Source organism: Suillus fuscotomentosus, assembly GCF_016647785.1.
Source record: "Suillus fuscotomentosus strain FC203 chromosome Unknown F5891scaffold_55, whole genome shotgun sequence".
Classification (NCBI taxonomy): domain Eukaryota; kingdom Fungi; phylum Basidiomycota; class Agaricomycetes; order Boletales; family Suillaceae; genus Suillus; species Suillus fuscotomentosus.
In genome coordinates, this window is record NW_024539567.1 from 302701 (window position 1) to 323975 (window position 21275).

Here is a 21275-nt window from a genome sequence, read left to right on the forward strand (position 1 = left end):
CTGCATGGGTCACCGAACTTCTCACTGGACACCCTGAACGCATCAGATGCGAGCTTGGGGTCCACAAGCATGTTTTCTATGTGCTCATCAATCTCCTTCGGCAAGCAGGTTGCAGAGATTCCAGGCATGTACTGCTCGAAGAGCAGCTTGCTATATTTCTCTATGCGTCTGTCACGGGTCTCTCGATTCGCCATCTTGGTGAACGCTTCCAGCGGTCCAACGAGACAATATCAAAGTACGTATATTGTTGCTGTCCTGGTATCAAGCTTATGTTCTTTCAGGTATTTTAAACGGGTTCTTTTCGCATTCTCCTCGCCACCGATATATACGACATATGTCCGCCTGCCCGATGTAGATAGCCCTCCTCCCCCCGAAATCACGAAAAACCCGAAGTTCTTCCCGTTCTTTGTTGACGCTATTGGAGCCATTGACGGTACACACATCGCATGCCATCCTTTTGGTGAAGATCGGCATGCCGCTCGGGATCGCAAGGGGAACTTCTCTCAAAACTGCCTCGCGGCATGTTCATTCAACCTTTCATTTACCTACATGTTGAGCGGTTGGGAGGGGTCAGCTGCAGATGCTCGTGTCTATCACGATGCTCGTACTACCGATTTCAATATCCCTGAGGGAAAGTATTATCTTGCGGACGCTGGTTTTGGCTCGTGTGATGAGCTTCTGGTCCCGTTTCGGGGCGTGCATTATCATCTTGCAGAGTGGGGTCGTGCTAATACTTTGTATGATGCATTCTGCTAGTACCATTCATACTTATGTTCACATTGTTACATAGGCCTCGTAATCGCAAAGAACTTTTCAATTTGCGTCATGCAATGCTTCGAAATGCTGTTGAGCGCATTTTTGGTGTCATCAAGTGCCGATTTCGTATCCTTCTCCTCCCACCAGAGTACAAAATGGACATTCAAGCGCGCATTCCTCCTGCCTTGTGTCTCGTGCACAACGTTATTCGAGTTCACGATCCAAACGACATGATGGACTATCGTAATGTCTTAGATGCGCACATTCTCACTGACACTGGAAACCTTGCTAACGGTCCTCCTACTGAGCACGCACGCACTCGTGCGAGCCTCCGTCGTGACCAGATTGCTAGTGAGATGTGGGAGGCCTACAACAGGGAAAGGATTCAGAGGGGGGAGCAGGCAATCATAGAACCACTAGTACTGTAGTCGCGTTAATACCATAGCCATTCGGACCCTCATCGATGACTATGATCCAAAGTATCTCCGTCAAATGATGACATTGTCGTCAGATTAAGACCAGATCCTCATCGATGACTATGATCCAAAGTATCTCCGTCAAATGATGACATTGTTGTCAGATTAAGACTGGATCCTCATCAATGACTATGATCTATAGAAATAGTGATATTGCTTTGCTACTACAAGTACAATACAAGAGAACATGACACAACAAGAATCCATGTAACACTACTTTGAATGCTGCTCTAAAAACAACCGCCGAAGACTATCTACCTCAATAGCAAGATAAATATCAATGATAGCGATGTCGGTCTGAAATTTATTCAAGATATTGAGTAGTTGTATGTCCTCTAGACCCTCACTCTGCAACTTTTTCACCGCCTTCTGCCTGCGCAAAGGGATGGGATCTACTGATCGTGCCAAGGTGTTGGAGGTGTTGGCCTCAAGAGCATTGGCCGCGCGCTCGCGCTTGAACGTTGTGTTAAGACCGCCAATACTGGTCCCCATCTGCTGGATGGCCACAGGCATCGTCAGGCGTGCAGACTTCGCCGAGTCTCCCGATTTCGTTGAATGTGGGGGGCGGGTAACGATATCAAGCGTACTTTCATCATCATCAATCAGCTTCCGTTTACCGGAAGCTGTTGATGATGGCGCACTAACACAGACCGACTCAAGGGAGGGTTGCTGTGCGGCATCGAATGGAGGGAGGCTCTCTGGGGTGAGGGGGGTTGCGCGCTGGCCGCCTGAAACAGAGCCGGGGAACTCGATCCCATCGAGCGCATCTCCAAGGTCCATCATATGGACCTCATCAAAAGAAAGGGGGGTGGCTGCGCTGCTAGAAGAAGGCGAAGGAATGATGGGAGGTTGTGTCGCGATGGTGGCAAAGAACGAGTTGTTGTTACCTGACTTGACAGGTATGAGACCTTTCAGCGCCTCATAGTGCTTCCAACCCTTGTCCCAGAGGCCTTTGGCCTTTGGATTTTTCTATTGATTCATAGTAATTAGCATTGTCGTAGTAGTTTGATGCGAATTGAAATCACTTTACCTTCACAAAGTCGGTCCACATGTTTTTGGACTCTGGGGTGATCGAAGCTCCGCGTTCCATGCTGTAAGATAGTCCGGAAGCGTTGGCCACTTTGTCGACGACGTTGAATGTACCACGGAGCTGAAATTTGATCATTAGTGAGGGTACCAAGGCTGATATAGTAGTAGTACATACCCGCCCCCATTTTGATTGACATGCTGCCGCTGTTTTGCTTGCACCCAAGCAGGGGTGTTTTTCCATTTCAGTGGCAGCAGCAACCCAAAATGTGTGATCAAAGTTCATACCATCACCACCTTGTGAGCGGTTGGTGGTGACATACTGGATGAGGATGGTTTCATCTGCCTCCGTCCACACACACCGATCTCTCGCTTCTGTTAGCTCTGCACCACCACGGGCACTTTTTCTGCCCCGAGACATCCTGTAAGAGTTGCGATGATGGATAGATTGTAGACGGGTAACAGGCATGCCTACTACTTAGTATTGATTGATGGTCACACTGTGACCAGCACGGTCCTATGATTATGAAAGCAAAACATAGATTCTAAACCTGCGTAAACTGGCGCAAATATTGGTGGCCGAACAGACTCTTACTCTTTGGCCGTAGTCCCATATCCTCCTCTATCGGCCTTTCCGTCCTCGGGTTCTTTGGCTCTCAACACTCCCCCTCGAGCGCTATCCAAACGCATCATTCCCCTCAACCTCTGCAGTCTGGGACGCGGTAGTGCCTTGGTAAAGGCATCGGCGACGTTGTCGTCTGTGGGACAATAGAGAAGCTTGAAGACACCGCTCTTGATGTGCCCTTGGACAAAATGATATCGTAAGTCAATGTGCTTCGTCCTTGATTGGAACTTCCTGTTCGATGCTAACGCAATGGCTGCTTGATTATCGCAGTGTATGGGGATTGGCAGGTTCGGGGTGTCGTAGAGTTCGGCGATGAGGAGCTGCAGGAAGAGGAGTTCGCGCACCACACTGGTAAGTGCGATATATTCAGCTTCTGCCGTCGACAACGCTATTAACGGCTGCTTCCTCGCACTCCAGGCTATGGGTGCGCCGTTGAACATGACGACGTATCCCGACATCGAATGTCGGTGGGGCTGGGACGCCCAATCTGCATCGACGAAGGCTTCCAGGCCAGCGTCTGTGACTCCCAAAGTAAGTTCCATGTCATCTGTTGCCTTCAAATAATGTAGGGCCCGCTTTGCAGCTTCCCAATGGGCCCTACCGGGATTCCTCATGAACTGGGATAGCGTCGCGACCGCGAATGCAATGTCCGGCCGCGTGCTGGTGGCCGCGTACATCAGCGAGCCAATGGCTCTTTGATATGGTACGTCCCGCATGTCTTGAATTTTGGCGTGGGTAGCGGGTCCTTGCTCTACTGACAGGGTCGTTGTAGACTCCATTGGAGTCTGCACATTCTTGGCGTTGCCCAAGCGAAAACGTTCGACGATGGTCGCGACGTACGCCCTTTGCGATAGCGTGATGGTATGTGCCCTCCTATCCCTCGTCACCTTCAGTCCTAACAGCCATTTTAGTTCTCCCAGATCACTTATCTCGAAGTGTCACTGGAGCTGGGACTTGAAGCGCTGGATGTGGGCGACGTCGTTCGCCGTTACGGCCATGTCGTCCACGGACACCGTGATGACCATGTGCTCGTTGGAGGTACGTTTATAGTACACCGCCTGATCTACCTTGGACCTGCTGAAGCCCAGCGCTAGGAACACGCCCGATAGCTCTTTGGCCCACTCGAATCCTGCCTGTTTCAGGCCAGGCAAACTCCTCCTCAGCCGCAACACCTTTCCACGCTGGTCCTCCTTCAAGTAGCCGGGCGGGGCGCGCATGTATATCTCTTCCTGGATGCTGGCGTACAGGTAAGCACTTTTTATATCTACCTGGTGTATTTCCCAGTTTCGCTGAGCCGCCATCGCTAGGACCATCCGGATCGTTATCATGCTGGCTGTGGGGGCGAAAGTGTCGAAGTAGTCGACCCCAAACTTCTGCCTCTGCCCGTTCGCCACGAGTCGGGCACGCAGCTTCAGCTTTTCGCCGTCCGGTCTGCGTTTAGTGGCCAGGACGTAATGGCACGGTATGATGTTGGCGCCTCGAGGTGGGTCCACTACCTCCCACGTACCTAGCTTCTCCAACTGACTTATCTCATAGTCCACCGCCTCCTGCCATTCAACGCCGTCTGGACCATTTAGGGCCTGCTGTAGGGTGGGTTCTGGCTCTGCTGCGGCCAAAGCAAGGTGAAGATAATTTTCTTCATCCATTAGGTCCACCTCTGACGCCTCCAACAGATTCTCCATCGTTAGGGCAGCCGTCTGGCCCTCATTTAGGGTCGCATAGTAGCCGGGGGGTGGTCTTGCCCTTGTGGACCTCGTTGGAGGAGTAGATGGTTGAGGTTGTTGAGGAGTAGATGGTTGAGGTTGCTGGGCGGTAGATGGTTGAGGTTGCTGGGTGGTAGATGGTTGAGGTTGCTGAGGAGTAGATGGTTGAGGTTGCTGTGGCATGGTGGTGGGCTGGACGCTATTAGGTGAGTTATTATTACCGTTGCCGCTGTTATGTTCGTTAACAGTAGTAGACTCCCCCTCGTCCAGCACACCATCGGCTGCCAGGATCGGCTTGAAGGTGACATTCCTTTCGACTGTGACTCGACGTTTCCCGGGCCAGTAAATCCGGTATCCCTTACTCTCAGCGTCTACCCCCACGAAGACTGCCTCTTCTGCCCTCGCCTCCAGCTTACTGGCCTCCAGCGCATGGATGAAGACCGGTGCCCCAAATTCATGGGCACGCGACAAGTCCGGCTTGGACTTGCGCACCATCTCATAGGGTGTGCTACCTGGGATGGCTCTGGACGGTAGGCGGTTCTTGAGCCATGTGGCATAACTAACTGCCTCTGCCCACAGGTATTTCGGCATATCCTTGCCCAGGAGCATCGCTCTTGCGTGCTCGACCAGGGTGCGGTTAAGTTGTTCGGCGACACCATTCTGTTGGGGTGAGTCGTGTACTGTTAGCTGCCGTTCGATGCCTTGCTGACGCAAGTATTGGTCGAACTCGGCGCTTAGATACTCCCCTCCTCTGTCCGAACGGACTTTGCGCACGCGGACACCCGGCGACTGACACATCACCCACGCCTCGTATGACTTGAACGCGGTAAGTGTGTCACTCTTTTGTTTGAGGAAGTCGAGTCGAGTCTGCCGGCTGAAGTCATCCGTGAAACTGATATAATATTTGCAGCCTCCCAAGCTCGTCGTCTGCGCCGGCCCCCAGAGGTCGGTATGGACTATCTCCCCATAGGTAAGTGCACGTGACTTCGTCTCTTTTGGGAAAGACTGTTGCGCTGACTTAGCTCTCACGCAGATGTCACAGAATTCGGCTTTCGTCGCCAGGTCAAACTCGACTCCCACCACCAAGCCTTTCTTCACGGCTTCGGCAAGGGCGTTCTGGCCGACGTGTCCCAGCCTACGATGTAGCTGGCCTAGGGTAAGCTTTTCTTTGGCCACATTGGCGTGGTGACCCTGACTCCTGTTACAATCACTCTACTTCCTTTACTTCTCGCGTATCTGCCATTATGCCCTACATTTTCCTTAGCGACTTAACTTTCCTTTCTTGGTCTTACTTCTGTATTCGACTCTTGTACTATCATCTCACCGTAGCCCTGGTCCGTGCGCATATAGTTTCCTATTTAAGAACATGTACTTTACTTAGGAACGTCACTTCAATCTTACTAGGTTTTACCCTGAAACTTCCTTCGCTTAAGACCACCAATCTTAAGACATCTGAATCGATCTCTTAGTCGAAGCACTCCTTTGACTAAGTCTACGAACCTCTTCTTATCTGAAGAGCTATACAGATCTCAACAACGTGAACGCTCTATCGAGCCTTTGTTGTTAAGAACTATCCTAGTTCGTAACAAAAGATTGAAGTCGAGAAAGACACCTATATCCATACGTGTCAAAGAAACTTCGAAACCAGAACAGAAAAATCCTGACTGAGCAAGACAGCTAGTGCAGGCGAAGAAAAGGTCGACAATCTGACTTCACTCACCCCTACCTTCCAAGCCCTGAACCTTGGTACTCCTGTACCACCATTAAACATGTCGGCCTCATCCAAGACAACAGAATTCAAGATCAACCATCCTCCTACATTCGATGGCGACAGAGACAAGTCCAAGTCATTCATACTCTCATGCAATGCTTACATTGATATCAACTCGGAAATCTATAAAACCGACGCTCAGAAAGTGATCTTCATCTCCTCGTTCATGAACGAAGGAAATGCTAGGTCATGGAAAGAAGAATTCCTCGCAGAGGCCCAATACATCGACTCAACCGGACAGAAGAAGGGCTATGGAACCTTGAAAGAATTTAACGAAAGCTTTGACAAAGCCTTCAGACCGATTGACCCATCTGGGACCGCGTTGGCACGACTCCTGGAACTAAGACAAGGCCCAGAAGGCCTGCAGACGTACATTGCAGACTTCCAAAGGTTGCTTACCCAAGCAAAAATCAAAGAAGAACATATGAAGATCTATCATTTCGAGAACGGCCTCAACGGAGGACTTCTAACCAAGATGTTCAACGCAGGAGGGGTACCCAAGAGCCTTGATGACTACATCGCTGCAGTAGTCGATCTGGATAATTGCTACGCAAGATTGTTAGCTCGGAGAAACAGGTTTCCTTCGCGACAAATCCAGAAGAAGAACGGTCGCGGAGATCAAAGATACATCCCTGCCAGAGATAGGGATGCCATGGTTATTGATCGGATCACCGACAAAGCCAAACAAGAATACATGAGGACGGGAAAATGCTTCAACTGTCACCAGATTGGACATCGGGCACAGGAATGTCCGCAGAAGAAGAAAGCCCCCTACCCAGCAGTGAGGAAGGTAGAGGAAGAAGAAGCTAGAAGAATTGATGAGGATTTTTAAACCGGAGACCTATATCGACGATAGCATCTCCAGCAAAACCTGTACGCCTAATACGAACAGTTGGTGAAAAGAAAGAACTTTGTGTCCCCATAACCCTCGTATCCCGAACGCGTCAGAAAAACGTCGAAACCACCGCAGTAATTGACTCCGGAGCATCAGGAACCTATATCTCCGAGGACTTCGTAAAAAAGCATAACATCGGAACCAAGAAACTCGAAAACCCTTTTTACATTAAAACCGCCGATGGAAGCTACTTCAGTAGCGGACCGGTAGAACGGTATTGCACGCTGATCGTCCAAATCGACCAAAGGATGATGATAGGAAAATTCAACATTACCAAACTAGGAGAAAAGGACCAGATCCTACTAGGGATCCCCTGGCTCCGAGCCATGAACCCCGCTATAGACTGGACCAAACAGACGGTATCCCTTCCGGCAACAGAAAAATCTGCCGAAATCGAGAAATATGTCAAGCAAACCTCTCGACCACAGAAAACCTTCTTCACTAAGAAATTCAATACAAAAGAAGACACTTGGAGTACGTCACCATCATCTCTAACCGAACTTACGGACGAAGGAGAATATCTCCGACAAATCGAAGAGTCATCCAAGTTTAGTAACAAAGCACAGGAGTTCGCCTCAGAAGAAAAAGAAAAAAGAAAAAAAACTTTTGAAGAATTGGTACCGGAGTATCTCCATGATTTCTCTGACGTATTTGCAAAAAACGGCTTGAACGAACTACCCCCCAAAAGACCCGGTATCGACCATCGTATTGAAACGAAGCCCGGATTTATTCCCAAAACGTCCAAAATTTACCCCCTTTCCTACAATGAACGAAACGCAGTAAAAAGATTTATCGAGGAAAATCTTGCCAAAGGGTTCATCATGAAATCTAAATCCCCTCAAGCAAGCGGATTCTTTTTCGTAGGAAAGAAAAGCGGAGAACTCAGACCATGCCAGGACTATCGCTTCTTGAATGACCAGACTATCAAAAACGCGTATCCCCTGCCACTCCCATCATCTTTGGTTGAACGGTTACATGGCGCAAAAATATTCACAAAAATTGATATTCGATCCGGATACAATAACATTCGGATTCATCCGGATGACAGGTGGAAAGCCGCGTTCATCACGGAAGAAGGACTTTTTGAACCCACGGTCATGTTCTTCGGATTATGCAATTCCCCAGCCACTTTCCAAGCATATATGAACGATACGTTCAGAGCTGAACTCAACGAAGGATGGCTCGTCATTTACATGGACGATATGCTCATCTTCTCCGAAACAACCACCGAACACCAACAACGAACCTGCATTATTCTGGACAAACTTCGAAAAGAAAAGTTATTTGTCAAACCAGAGAAATGCACGTTCGACGCGGAGGAAGTGGAATACCTTGGAATGATTATCAAACCAGGAAGTGTAGAAATGGATAAAGGGAAGACGGCAGGCATCAAGGACTGGCCCATCCCTGAAACAGTTAAAGATGTTCGATCCTTTTTGTGTTTTTGTAACTTCTACCGAACCTTCGTTTCCCACTACTCGGATATTGCTCGACCCCTTATCGACCTAACAAAGAAGAATGTCTCGTTCTCTTGGACGCCCCTGTGCCAGCAAACGTTCGAGAAGCTCAAAGAATGCTTCACTTCGCACCCTGTTCTTCAGAACCCCGACCCCCACCATCAATTCGCCATCGCTACGGATGCTTCTCTTGTCGCGTCAGGAGGGGTATTGCTGCAAACTGACACCAATGGCGTTTATCACCCGTGTGCATACCTATCGCAGTCATTCAGCCCTGCTGAGAGGAATTACCCCATTCATGATCGCAAGCTGTTAGCTATTATCCGCGCCCTCACCCATTGGCGACACTACCTCGAAGGACATCCACAACCGGTCATTGTGTTTACTGATCATATGAACCTCCTCTATTTCGCAAAAGCAGAACGCCTATCCAGAAGGCAGGCCAGATGGCAACTACTCCTCACTTCTTTCGACTTAAAGTTATATCACGTCCCCGGTACAAAATTAGCAGTTCCGGATGCCCTTTCTCGCCGGCCAGACCACGGCGACGGATCGGGAGATAATGCCGACGCCGTCCTCCTTCCTGATTCCATGTTTATCCGCCTAATCGACGATGAATTACAAGCAGCTATTGCTTCCACCGCACCCCTTGATGACCCCCTCTTCTCTGCCGCACAAGATGCCCTTAATGGCCTATGTTTGCCTCCTATGAAATCATCACTTAGCGACTGGCGTATCGCCGATGATATTCTGTTCTACAAAAATAGAGCTTATATTCCTCCCACGCATCGTCCGCAGTTGCTACGGAAGCATCATGATCACCCTTCTGCTGGGCATCCCGGACGTTTTAAAACCGAAGAACTCGTCAAGCGGGAAGCTTGGTGGCCCAGTATGGGCACCTATATCCGCCATTACGTCGATGGCTGCGCTACTTGCCAACAGATGAAGGTGGACACTCACCCTGTAACCCCACCCCTACACCCTATCAGCACTATGGCTACTCGCCCCTTTTCCCAGATCTCCGTCGATCTCATTACTGATCTGCCCGTTTCTTCTGGCTTTGATAGTGTCATGGTCGTGGTAGACCACGGGCTTAGTAAGGGGGTGATCATTACTCCTTGCCATAAAACAATTACCTCGGAAGGAGTGGTGAAGCTATTTTTAAAACACGTTTTCAAAAGATTTGGTCTCCATGACAAAGTAATCTCCGATCGTGGACCACAGTTCCTATCCAGGTTCTCGATCGAACTTGCACGACTCCTAGATTATTCTTTAGCCCCCTCCACTGCCTACCACCCACAAACCGACGGACAGACCGAACGATTAAACCAGGAACTCGAAACGTATCTTCGAATGTATTGCCAGAACAATCCTTCTGAATGGGTGGAACATCTCCCTATGGCAGAATTTGTTCACAATCACAGAAGACACTCCGCAAAGGATGCATCCCCTTTCTTTATCATGATGGGATACGAGCCGAAAGCTCTCCCACACTTACTTCCGGAATCAGACGTTCCCGCTGCTGAGGAACGAGTCAGAATTCTTCAAAAGATAAGAGAAGAAGCCGTCTCCTGTCATAACATTGCTATGCAACGCATGGCGGAAAGATCCTTCGGACAGAAGTACGAACCATGGAAAGTCGGAGATAAGGTATGGTTGTCAGCTGCCAATTTAAGACTAAAACTCCCATCCCGGAAACTGGCACCCAAAAGATACGGCCCGTTCACTATCACGGCCGTGCTATCCCCTATTACGTTTACGCTCCAATTACCGCCGCAATGGAGGATCCACCCTACGTTCCACGCTTCGCAGCTATCCTCCTATCGCGAAAATGACGTACACGGTCCGAACTTTCTAGAACCACCACCTGATGTTCTCGAAGAAGAAGAAGAATATGAAATAGAAGCAATCCTCGCACATAAAGGAAATGGAAATCGCCGTCGATATCTCGTATCGTGGAAAGGGTATTCTTCGGCTAGCAACGAGTGGATCCCCGAAAAGAATCTGGAAAATGCCGAAGAGACCCTTAGAGCCTATAAAGTCAGAAGCGCAATTTGAAATCACCCAATACCTCGACGACATCGTTTTCACCCAGATACAAGACCTGCAACCGATATGCCATTCCCCACATCTACCTACACACTCCCCTACCACTCTACCTTTGAAACTGCCGCCCTCAACTCCAACGATGAACGATACGAAACCTTCATCACCCAAGCTGAAGACCTCACCCTCATCGAGGCAGCACTCCTCTGCCCCCAACATGCTATTGAGCTCACTAGAGTTCTCTTCGGAAGAAATGCCCACTCCATTAACATCCTTATCAACATCATCCGAGCCACTGAAATCATCGAGCGAGTCTGCCGCCTCGTCGAAGACAACACAGTTCGCCACAGCCTCATGCATATGCAGAGGCGCATACGCAACTTTGCTTTGCGTCTTATTCCTGAGGAAGTTAAAGATGATATTAGAACAGTCATCCACATCGTCGCAGAGCAAACCGCAGGAGTTGCTCGCCCGCCTTCTCCTACGAACCCCGCAACCACAGATGGAGTCCCTCCTCCCTCTTATCAAGACGCCGTACCTACTCTTCCCGCTAACATTCCTAATGAGCTATTGGCTGCGGTCAATAATCTTGCGCAGACAACGGAAGCCATAATGGTGTCCCTAAGAGAAGAAAATCCCCAAGCAATTCCCGTCCCCGCTCCCGCCGTAGAAACCATCGAACACCCTCCCCATCTTTATACTGCATTTTCCGCCACCCGCGAAGAAATCGCTGCTGACCCAAACCACCAGTGCCTTTCGCACTACGAGGTGCAAGATCTAGCCAATGCACTGGCTACACTCCATATTCATCCCCCGCTCGTCATCCCGGACTCATTATCTTCGCATACCTTTACAGATGGGATCGTACCAATACAAGCGTTGGGAAGAACCCGACCTGCCACTCCCGCTGAGCTAATCGCGGAGGCAGAGCGACAAGATGTCGCCGTCCACCATCCTATACGACGAACCGCCCCATCCAGAAAGAGAGTACGAGGCCAGCGTTCCCGTACTGATAAAGGGAAGAAACGCGCTACCAGCGCAGATGAAGCACTTAGCCCGAAACCGGGTCCATCGCCCTTACGAGCGACCTCCTCTAACCCCGATGAGAATCGTGTTTGCAGATACTGCAAAACGCTCGGGCATAGGCAAGTTCATTGTCCCGAATACTACTGCCGCGTCTGTCGAGAATTATCTCCAGGCCATCTTTCGCTCTACTGCCCGCACTACACTGGGGAATCCCCCACCTCCTTAACCTGGAAGGACGACGGATTCTACCAAGTACTCGCACTCTGGGAGAATGATTTGGATGACACATATGCCGCCCAATGCAGGGAAGAAGAAGCGCTCTACGAGTTAGAACGCATGAAAGCCGGACCAGACAAAGGTCCAGATGCCCTAGATTACTCGGATGATCCCATTTACTACGCTAACCAGGATGATTGAATCCGGTGGCTTCAACCCTAGTGAGGGGGTAATGTTACAATCACTCTACTTCCTTTACTTCTCGCGTATCTGCCATTATGCCCTACATTTTCCTTAGCGACTTAACTTTCCTTTCTTGGTCTTACTTCCGTATTCGACTCTTGTACTATCATCTCACCGTAGCCCTGGTCCGTGCGCATATAGTTTCCTATTTAAGCACGTGTACTTTACTTAGGAACGTCACTTCAATCTTACTAGGTTTTACCCTGAAACTTCCTTCGCTTAAGACCACCAATCTTAAGACGTCTGAATCGATCTCTTAGTCGAAGCACTCCTTTGACTAAGTCTACGAACCTCTTCTTATCTGAAGAGCTATACAGATCTCAACAACGTGAACGCTCTATCGAGCCTTTGTTGTTAAGAACTATCCTAGTTCGTAACAACTCCCCTTCGTCCCAACAGAGTACAGCCCTTCCACCTGTGGGATCTCCGCGATAACGTCCCTTCGGGGACCTCGCAAGAGAATCTTGCACATGCGTCCTTCAAAAAGGACTGCTAGACCGGCGGATGCGATACGATTTGTGGATATGAGGGTGAACGCCATACCGGGGGCGTATAGGGTGTCCTTCAAGGTCACAGTGGTCCTTTTGGAGCCCAAAGGTAAGTCGATTCTCACATCTCCGCGACCTGTGGCGCTAACGTTGGAACCGTTTGCAGTATAGACCTTTTGGGAGGGTATTTCGACAAAAGTCTCGAATTTGGACCTGTCCGGACAGAAGTGGGATGTCGCGCCGGAGTCGACTATAGCTCCACGGCGCGCAGCAGGTAAGTGCATAGCTTCTGCTACGCTCGCAAGGTCTGATATTGCGAAAGCGTAATTGTCTTGGGCTTCGGGCTCTTTGGCCGCAGCCGCGTTAGCACTCTGCTTTTGGGTGCGTCCTCCCCTTCTAGCCTCGTTGGCGCGCGCGGAGAGGGCAGAGTTAGTGCCACGTTTAGACGGGCGTCTGTCGGTAAGCAAACGATGCTCGTATTCCTCGGTGATGACATTGACAAGTTCGTATGTACTTAGGACCTTTTTGGTGATCTTGGCCGCCGCATTGATCGACGACAGGATGGGACGGTACGATTCTGGGAGCAACCCCAATATTATAGCGTAGAAGTCTTTTTCTTCGATGGAGGCGCCCATTCCCGCAAGGGACTCGCGGATGCGCAGCATCTCGCTGAAATGTGCACGTACGTCGCCGTTTTCTTTGCATCGCGTCTCCTGAAGTCGACGACGGAGGTCGATTTGTACTAATTCGGTTTTGCCTTTGTGTATTTGACAGACCTCCTTCCAGACTTCGGATGCAGCCTCCAGCTTCTGTACCCGCAGCAGCAGGCGATCAGTTATGCTGCTGAACACTTGTTGTTTTACCAGCGAATTTCGCTGGTAATAATCATCCAGTTTCTTATCCAGGTCATCGATCTCGGTCTGGGTAGGGACGGTGCCGTCCTTCTTCATTACGGCTCCAGTCTTGGGATCGACTAGGAACGGGATAGGTCGTACTGCCCAGCCGTCCACATAACGCATCAAACCTCTTGCTCCAATGGCCGTTAACGTACGTTCTTTGTATGTTATCCAGTTTGTGCCGTCTTCGGCTAACTTGGGAACGTTGAACAGGCTCGAACTGGTAGTGGGGAGCGTTGTGTCCATGACCGGGGCAGGGCTCATAACCTATTGAGAGTATAGCAGGGCGTTCACGCGAGGCTAGACAGGTAAGATCTCAGTATTCGGATTACGAATCTCTTTATTGACAAGTGTTTTTACCTAGACAGGTAAGCTACGGTATATGTTAGTACTTGTACTCAAACGTTACATTAGAAGACTTACATCTCAGTATTCGGATTACGAATCTGAGATGTTTCGATGGTGGATGGCTGCTTTTATATGGTGAGTGCGCCAGCTGGCCTTTTGATGAAAACATATACTAAAGGAATGAAAAAAGATAGCCGATGTTGACACGTCGTCTGGAATCTCCGTTTGGTGGCGCTCGCACCTCGAGCTGCCTTAGAGTCTGTTCGGCCACCAATATTTGCGCCAGTTTACGCAGGTTTAGAATCTATGTTTTGCTTTCATAATCATAGGACCGTGCTGGTCACAGTGTGACCATCAATCAATACTAAGTAGTAGGCATGCCTGTTACCCGTCTACAATCTATCCATCATCGCAACTCTTACAGGATGTCTCGGGGCAGAAAAAGTGCCCGTGGTGGTGCAGAGCTAACAGAAGCGAGAGATCGGTGTGTGTGGACGGAGGCAGATGAAACCATCCTCATCCAGTATGTCACCACCAACCGCTCACAAGGTGGTGATGGTATGAACTTTGATCACACATTTTGGGTTGCTGCTGCCACTGAAATGGAAAAACACCCCTGCTTGGGTGCAAGCAAAACAGCGGCAGCATGTCAATCAAAATGGGGGCGGGTATGTACTACTACTATATCAGCCTTGGTACCCTCACTAATGATCAAATTTCAGCTCCGTGGTACATTCAACGTCGTCGACAAAGTGGCCAACGCTTCCGGACTATCTTACAGCATGGAACGCGGAGCTTCGATCACCCCAGAGTCCAAAAACATGTGGACCGACTTTGTGAAGGTAAAGTGATTTCAATTCGCATCAAACTACTACGACAATGCTAATTACTATGAATCAATAGAAAAATCCAAAGGCCAAAGGCCTCTGGGACAAGGGTTGGAAGCACTATGAGGCGCTGAAAGGTCTCATACCTGTCAAGTCAGGTAACAACAACTCGTTCTTTGCCACCATCGCGACACAACCTCCCATCATTCCTTCGCCTTCTTCTAGCAGCGCAGCCACCCCCCTTTCTTTTGATGAGGTCCATATGATGGACCTTGGAGATGCGCTCGATGGGATCGAGTTCCCCGGCTCTGTTTCAGGCGGCCAGCGCGCAACCCCCCTCACCCCAGAGAGCCTCCCTCCATTCGATGCCGCACAGCAACCCTCCCTTGAGTCGGTCTGTGTTAGTGCGCCATCATCAACAGCTTCCGGTAAACGGAAGCTGATTGATGATGATGAAAGTACGCTTGATATCGTTACCCGCCCCCCACATTCAACGAAATCGGGAGACTCGGCGAAGTCTGCACGCCTGACGATGCCTGTGGCCATCCAGCAGATGGGGACCAGTATTGGCGGTCTTAACACAACGTTCAAGCGCGAGCGCGCGGCCAATGCTCTTGAGGCCAACACCTCCAACACCTTGGCACGATCAGTAGATCCCATCCCTTTGCGCAGGCAGAAGGCGGTGAAAAAGTTGCAGAGTGAGGGTCTAGAGGACATACAACTACTCAATATCTTGAATAAATTTCAGACCGACATCGCTATCATTGATATTTATCTTGCTATTGAGGTAGATAGTCTTCGGCGGTTGTTTTTAGAGCAGCATTCAAAGTAGTGTTACATGGATTCTTGTTGTGTCATGTTCTCTTGTATTGTACTTGTAGTAGCAAAGCAATATCACTATTTCTATAGATCATAGTCATTGATGAGGATCCAGTCTTAATCTGACAACAATGTCATCATTTGACGGAGATACTTTGGATCATAGTCATCGATGAGGATCTGGTCTTAATCTGACGACAATGTCATCATTTGACGGAGATACTTTGGATCATAGTCATCGATGAGGGTCCGAATGGCTATGGTATTAACGCGACTACAGTACTAGTGGTTCTATGATTGCCTGCTCCCCCCTCTGAATCCTTTCCCTGTTGTAGGCCTCCCACATCTCACTAGCAATCTGGTCACGACGGAGGCTCGCACGAGTGCGTGCGTGCTCAGTAGGAGGACCGTTAGCAAGGTTTCCAGTGTCAGTGAGTGTTACAGTCACTACGTGAGCCCCCAGCTACACGACCAGCCCTCTGCCACCTCGCACGGCAACGATACGATAACCGGGCCTTTAGGCCTTGATGATAGATGATGAATAGAAGAGAAGTCCGGAAGATGCCGGATTAGGTAAGCGATCTGGATCGCTTACACGATATGACGACATAGGTCTAGAAGACCTATTTATGTTATCAAGATAGAAGGCAAGACTTGTGTTGCCTCATGTACTGATAGAAGGACGCCTCGCGGTCCTTATCCTAGATAGAAGCCTGCCTCATGCATGGTATCTCTGACTCGATAGATAAGCACTTAGAACCCAGCTTCAAGCTGAGCTTAGATACGATAGAGTAGCCTTATATAAGGTCGACGATTAAAGTAGATGTTCCTTACTTTAATCCTACTGGGTTTACCATCGAAACCTTTGTCTTGCTAAAGCTACCTGCTCGACATCAGACCCGTACCTTCAGGAGGACTTGAGACCCCTTCTGCCTGTAACTCGCTATCATCGTTCACCTCCGTGAACGTACGCAACTCCTGCTCTTCTGTAGGAGCCGACCTCGGACTCTCAGCACGAGGTATCACTGTCGTGATCGTCGCTGTTAGATCATCCCAGTCCGCACGCGACACACGTCGTAACAAAGGATTAAAGTCCCCTTATTGTACGCCTCCATCACAGGCTACTAGATAACTGATCGCACTTGTTGTCAACGTTACCGACACTCGTAGAACCCCGAACCTAGATCCCGAAGGATTTTCATATCCCTGATTTAGAACCCTGATCGAACCGGCCTGACCAGTCGCAAGAATATAAGAACCGTCGTCACTGTGGAAAGCTCCAAGAAAAGGATACCACGAAGATCGTAGAACCCATCTCCAATATGGCAACTACCAGAAACACCTTCGCCGCCTCGCATCTGACCGGGAAGGAGACTCGCCTCTGTCTGCGAGAGAAGAAATGTTTTGTGTGCCACGTCATCGGACACAAAGCCGCGAGCTGTCCGCAATGGACCCGAACCTCACGGAGAAAGATGATCGAAGAAGAACCCCTGCGAGCTATCAAGAAAGCCGGGGCTAAGGATGACATAAGGGTGAACGCCACCCTGATCTCCAGAACGAGAAGCAACCCCATCACGACATCTATGATCGTAGATTCTGGGGCGTGCCAGTCCTTTGTCAATCAGGACGTAATCACGCAGCACCGCATCTCAACGCACCAGCTAGAGAGCCCAATGAAACTCTCGAACGCTGACGGATCCTGCTTCGGAACGAAGCCGATAGAGAGGTTTTGCAACCTCACATTCCAGATAGACGAAAGGGTAATGACCGAAAGGTTTTACCTAGCCGAACTTGGTCCGAAAGACAAGTTCCTGCTTGGACGACCTTGGCTTACCAGCCAGAACCCCCTGATCAATTGGAAAACCGGCGCGGTAACTCTTAGAAGTACCGCAGATTCCCGAAAGAAGCAAACAGAGATAGATACTGATCGGAAGAAGAACGGCAAGGCGCCCCTCTTCCAGAAAGAAGAAAAGAAGGTGGCAAAGAAGAGAAAACGATCGGAATCCCCGACAACTCCCCGCGCCTTCTCCTCGGGCACAGTACCACTAGCCCGAACGACACGAATTGCACCGGCCCACGAAGAACCGCAGAACGGAATCCCCGTTGAACCTTCAGAAACCGCACCACAGCCCGCGAAAACTGTGACGAAGAAAGATTCGCTGCCAAGAATCGACCTTGCAGCAAAAAGACATGAACAGAAGAGACCGGCCACTGATCCGGAGACAACTCAGAAGAAAACTTCCAGACCGGCGCTGATATCTGACCACATTTATCCCGAACCGCCAAGACAGAAGACGATCGTACCGGCTGTTCAGCCGATGAAGATTGATGAAGATCCCGTACCTGCCCGATATGAATTCTCGGCAGAGCCCGCACAAGTCCTTGGGAAGGGACGTGCGATAATGAATGAAGAACCGCCTGTATCCAAGGCACCCAGACTGGCCCCTGAACCAGAAAAAACTCAGAGATTCGAATTCTCCGGAGAACCGATATCCGTTCTCGGAAAAGGACGCGCAGTCCGAATCGAAGACCCTCCCACCGCCAAGAAACTCAGATTCTATGAAAGTCCTGAGTCCGCAATGGAGGAAGACACCGAACCGGCGTATTTAACCGCCGATGAACCGCCGAACTCCCTCAACCTCTCCATGACACCCGCGCACAACCCCGAAGAAGCAATGACGCTATCTTCAGACATCGAACTTCCCCCTGTGTTACAAGAAGCACAGGATATTTTTATCAACCGAATCGCTTCGACCCATGAAGCATATCGCCAGAATGAAATAAAGAAGGAAGAACTAGACGCCGGGCCGAGTTTTATCCGATTTATCGACATGGATAACTCCGAGGATGACGAGGATGAAGACGAAAACGTACCCTCTTCGCATGATCTGCGAATGGTAGATATGGAAGGAAACGACTTCGAAGACGACGGCCCGCTCCCTGGCCTAGACTTCTGATTGGATATGATTAGTCGGTGACTAATGGCTTAGTAAGGGGGTGAAATCCTCCATTTTACTTATTTTCCACGCCTACTCCACCCTGAACACTGATCACCGATCCCGAACTCGACCGACCTCGATGGTCCGGAACGACCCTAAACTACGATGGTCCGGAACGACCCTAAACTACGATGGTCCGGAACGACCCTAAACTACGATGGTCCGGAACGACCTAAAACTAGATAAGGTCCGGAATGACCCTAAACTACGATCGTCCGTAATGACATAAAACTAGACGATGAACAAGGACGAACCCCGGAAAACTCCTGCAAGCTTCGGGACCCCTCACATCACTGCACTTCGACCACCTGAGTAGACCATATGTAAACAAAGGGTAATAGAAGATGATCCCCCTGCTGGACGACCCCAAGAAACTCCTGCAAGCCTTGGCACCCACGCTCGGACCCCCACCTCCGGAACGAGGCTAAACTATCACGAGACGAACTCCACGGAAACTCCTGCAAGCCCATGGAATCCTCTAGAACCCATCATGGCAATGACGACCACCCTCTGATGATGACCTGATCTTTCAACAAAGATAAAGGATGATAGTACCTATCACGGCACCCTCCCTCTGATAGCGAAGAAGAATCTCGAACACGAGTTAGCCTCATGGCTAGATAAGACGATAAGAGATAACGATAAAGATAAGTTTAGAATGAATCGGAGCTTGGATTGATCTGGAAGAAGGTTATAAACCCTCTCGATCCTCGAACATCTCTCCCAACGAACCTCCATCATCATCATGACAAACTCCATCGATAACGACTCTATCAAGACTACACTGAAGGACTCCGACTATGGAGTAGTCCTCAGAATGACGGAAAACAGCGCGTTCAATGAAGCTGCTATCCTGACCCCCGCGTACTCCCAAGCGATCGACGAAATCCTTGGTGATCAAGACGCCAGAACTGCAGCGTGTACCTCCCTCACCGTCTGCATTATACGAACCACGAAGCTGCTGGAAGATGTAGCCAATCGTGTTGACCTTGATGAAGCAACTCGGAAACTTGCTATACTTCATCTGCAACGGCGGATCAGAAACTTCGCACTTCACTTACTCCCCCTCGACTTCTCCGATATCACCGACCTAGCGATAAAGAAAGTTGAAGTGAAGCCCGTTATAGAAGAACCCCGCCCGGTACGCCCGCTGAGAAGAAAGGCGGCTACCATAGATCGAACCCGTAGAACGCTCTGCAAGCGCTGCGGAGGATACGGACATCAGTTCAGAAGATGTCCAGATTATGTTTGTTGCATCTGCGATGAACTAGGACCTGACCATCTGTCGGTCCACTGCCCGCGACTCAACGGACGCATTGTACTCCAAGAGTTTAGCGATGAAGAGAAGTTTTTCGAAGCTCTCTTAGATTGGGAGCATAACCATAAGGCACTCGCGGATCTAGAACTTCAGCATCCCACTGAACTTTCCCTTGTCCCTGAAACTCCCTCAGTACCTTCCACCTCCTCACCAGTAACTCCCGCACCACTTGTTGCTACGATGGAAGAAGACGTTTAAGATGTACAAAGCCGGTGACTTTGTGCGTAGTAATGGGGTAATGTTACAGTCACTACGTGAGCCCCCAGCTACACGACCAGCCCTCTGCCACCTCGCACGGCAACGATACGATAACCGGGCCTTTAGGCCTTGATGATAGATGATGAATAGAAGAGAAGTCCGGAAGATGCCGGATTAGGTAAGCGATCTGGATCGCTTACACGATATGACGACATAGGTCTAGAAGACCTATTTATGTTATCAAGATAGAAGGCAAGACTTGTGTTGCCTCATGTACTGATAGAAGGACGCCTCGCGGTCCTTATCCTAGATAGAAGCCTGCCTCATGCATGGTATCTCTGACTCGATAGATAAGCACTTAGAACCCAGCTTCAAGCTGAGCTTAGATACGATAGAGTAGCCTTATATAAGGTCGACGATTAAAGTAGATGTTCCTTACTTTAATCCTACTGGGTTTACCATCGAAACCTTTGTCTTGCTAAAGCTACCTGCTCGACATCAGACCCGTACCTTCAGGAGGACTTGAGACCCCTTCTGCCTGTAACTCGCTATCATCGTTCACCTCCGTGAACGTACGCAACTCCTGCTCTTCTGTAGGAGCCGACCTCGGACTCTCAGCACAAGGTATCACTGTCGTGATCGTCGCTGTTAGATCATCCCAGTCCGCACGCGACACACGTCGTAACAGTGAGAATGTGCGCATCTAAGACATTACGATAGTCCATCATGTCGTTTGGATCGTGAACTCGAATAACGTTGTGCACGAGACACAAGGCAGGAGGAATGCGCGCTTGAATGTCCATTTTGTACTCTGGTGGGAGGAGAAGGATACGAAATCGGCACTTGATGACACCAAAAATGCGCTCAACAGCATTTCGAAGCATTGCATGACGCAAATTGAAAAGTTCTTTGCGATTACGAGGCCTATGTAACAATGTGAACATAAGTATGAATGGTACTAGCAGAATGCATCATACAAAGTATTAGCACGACCCCACTCTGCAAGATGATAATGCACGCCCCGAAACGGGACCAGAAGCTCATCACACGAGCCAAAACCAGCGTCCGCAAGATAATACTTTCCCTCAGGGATATTGAAATCGGTAGTACGAGCATCGTGATAGACACGAGCATCTGCAGCT

General features: G+C 49.6%; 1 protein-coding gene across 1 annotated transcript; it reads left to right on the forward strand.

Annotated features, from left to right (window-relative positions):
* Positions 1 to 19362: 19362 nt before the first annotated feature.
* Positions 19363 to 20133, forward strand: F5891DRAFT_983479 (uncharacterized protein; the record flags this gene model as incomplete). Its single annotated transcript, XM_041377329.1, has 1 exon — positions 19363 to 20133. One exon carries the CDS (start codon positions 19363 to 19365, stop codon positions 20131 to 20133), a length of 771 nt encoding a protein of 256 aa, XP_041222063.1.
* Between the last annotated feature and the right edge of the window lie 1142 nt (positions 20134 to 21275).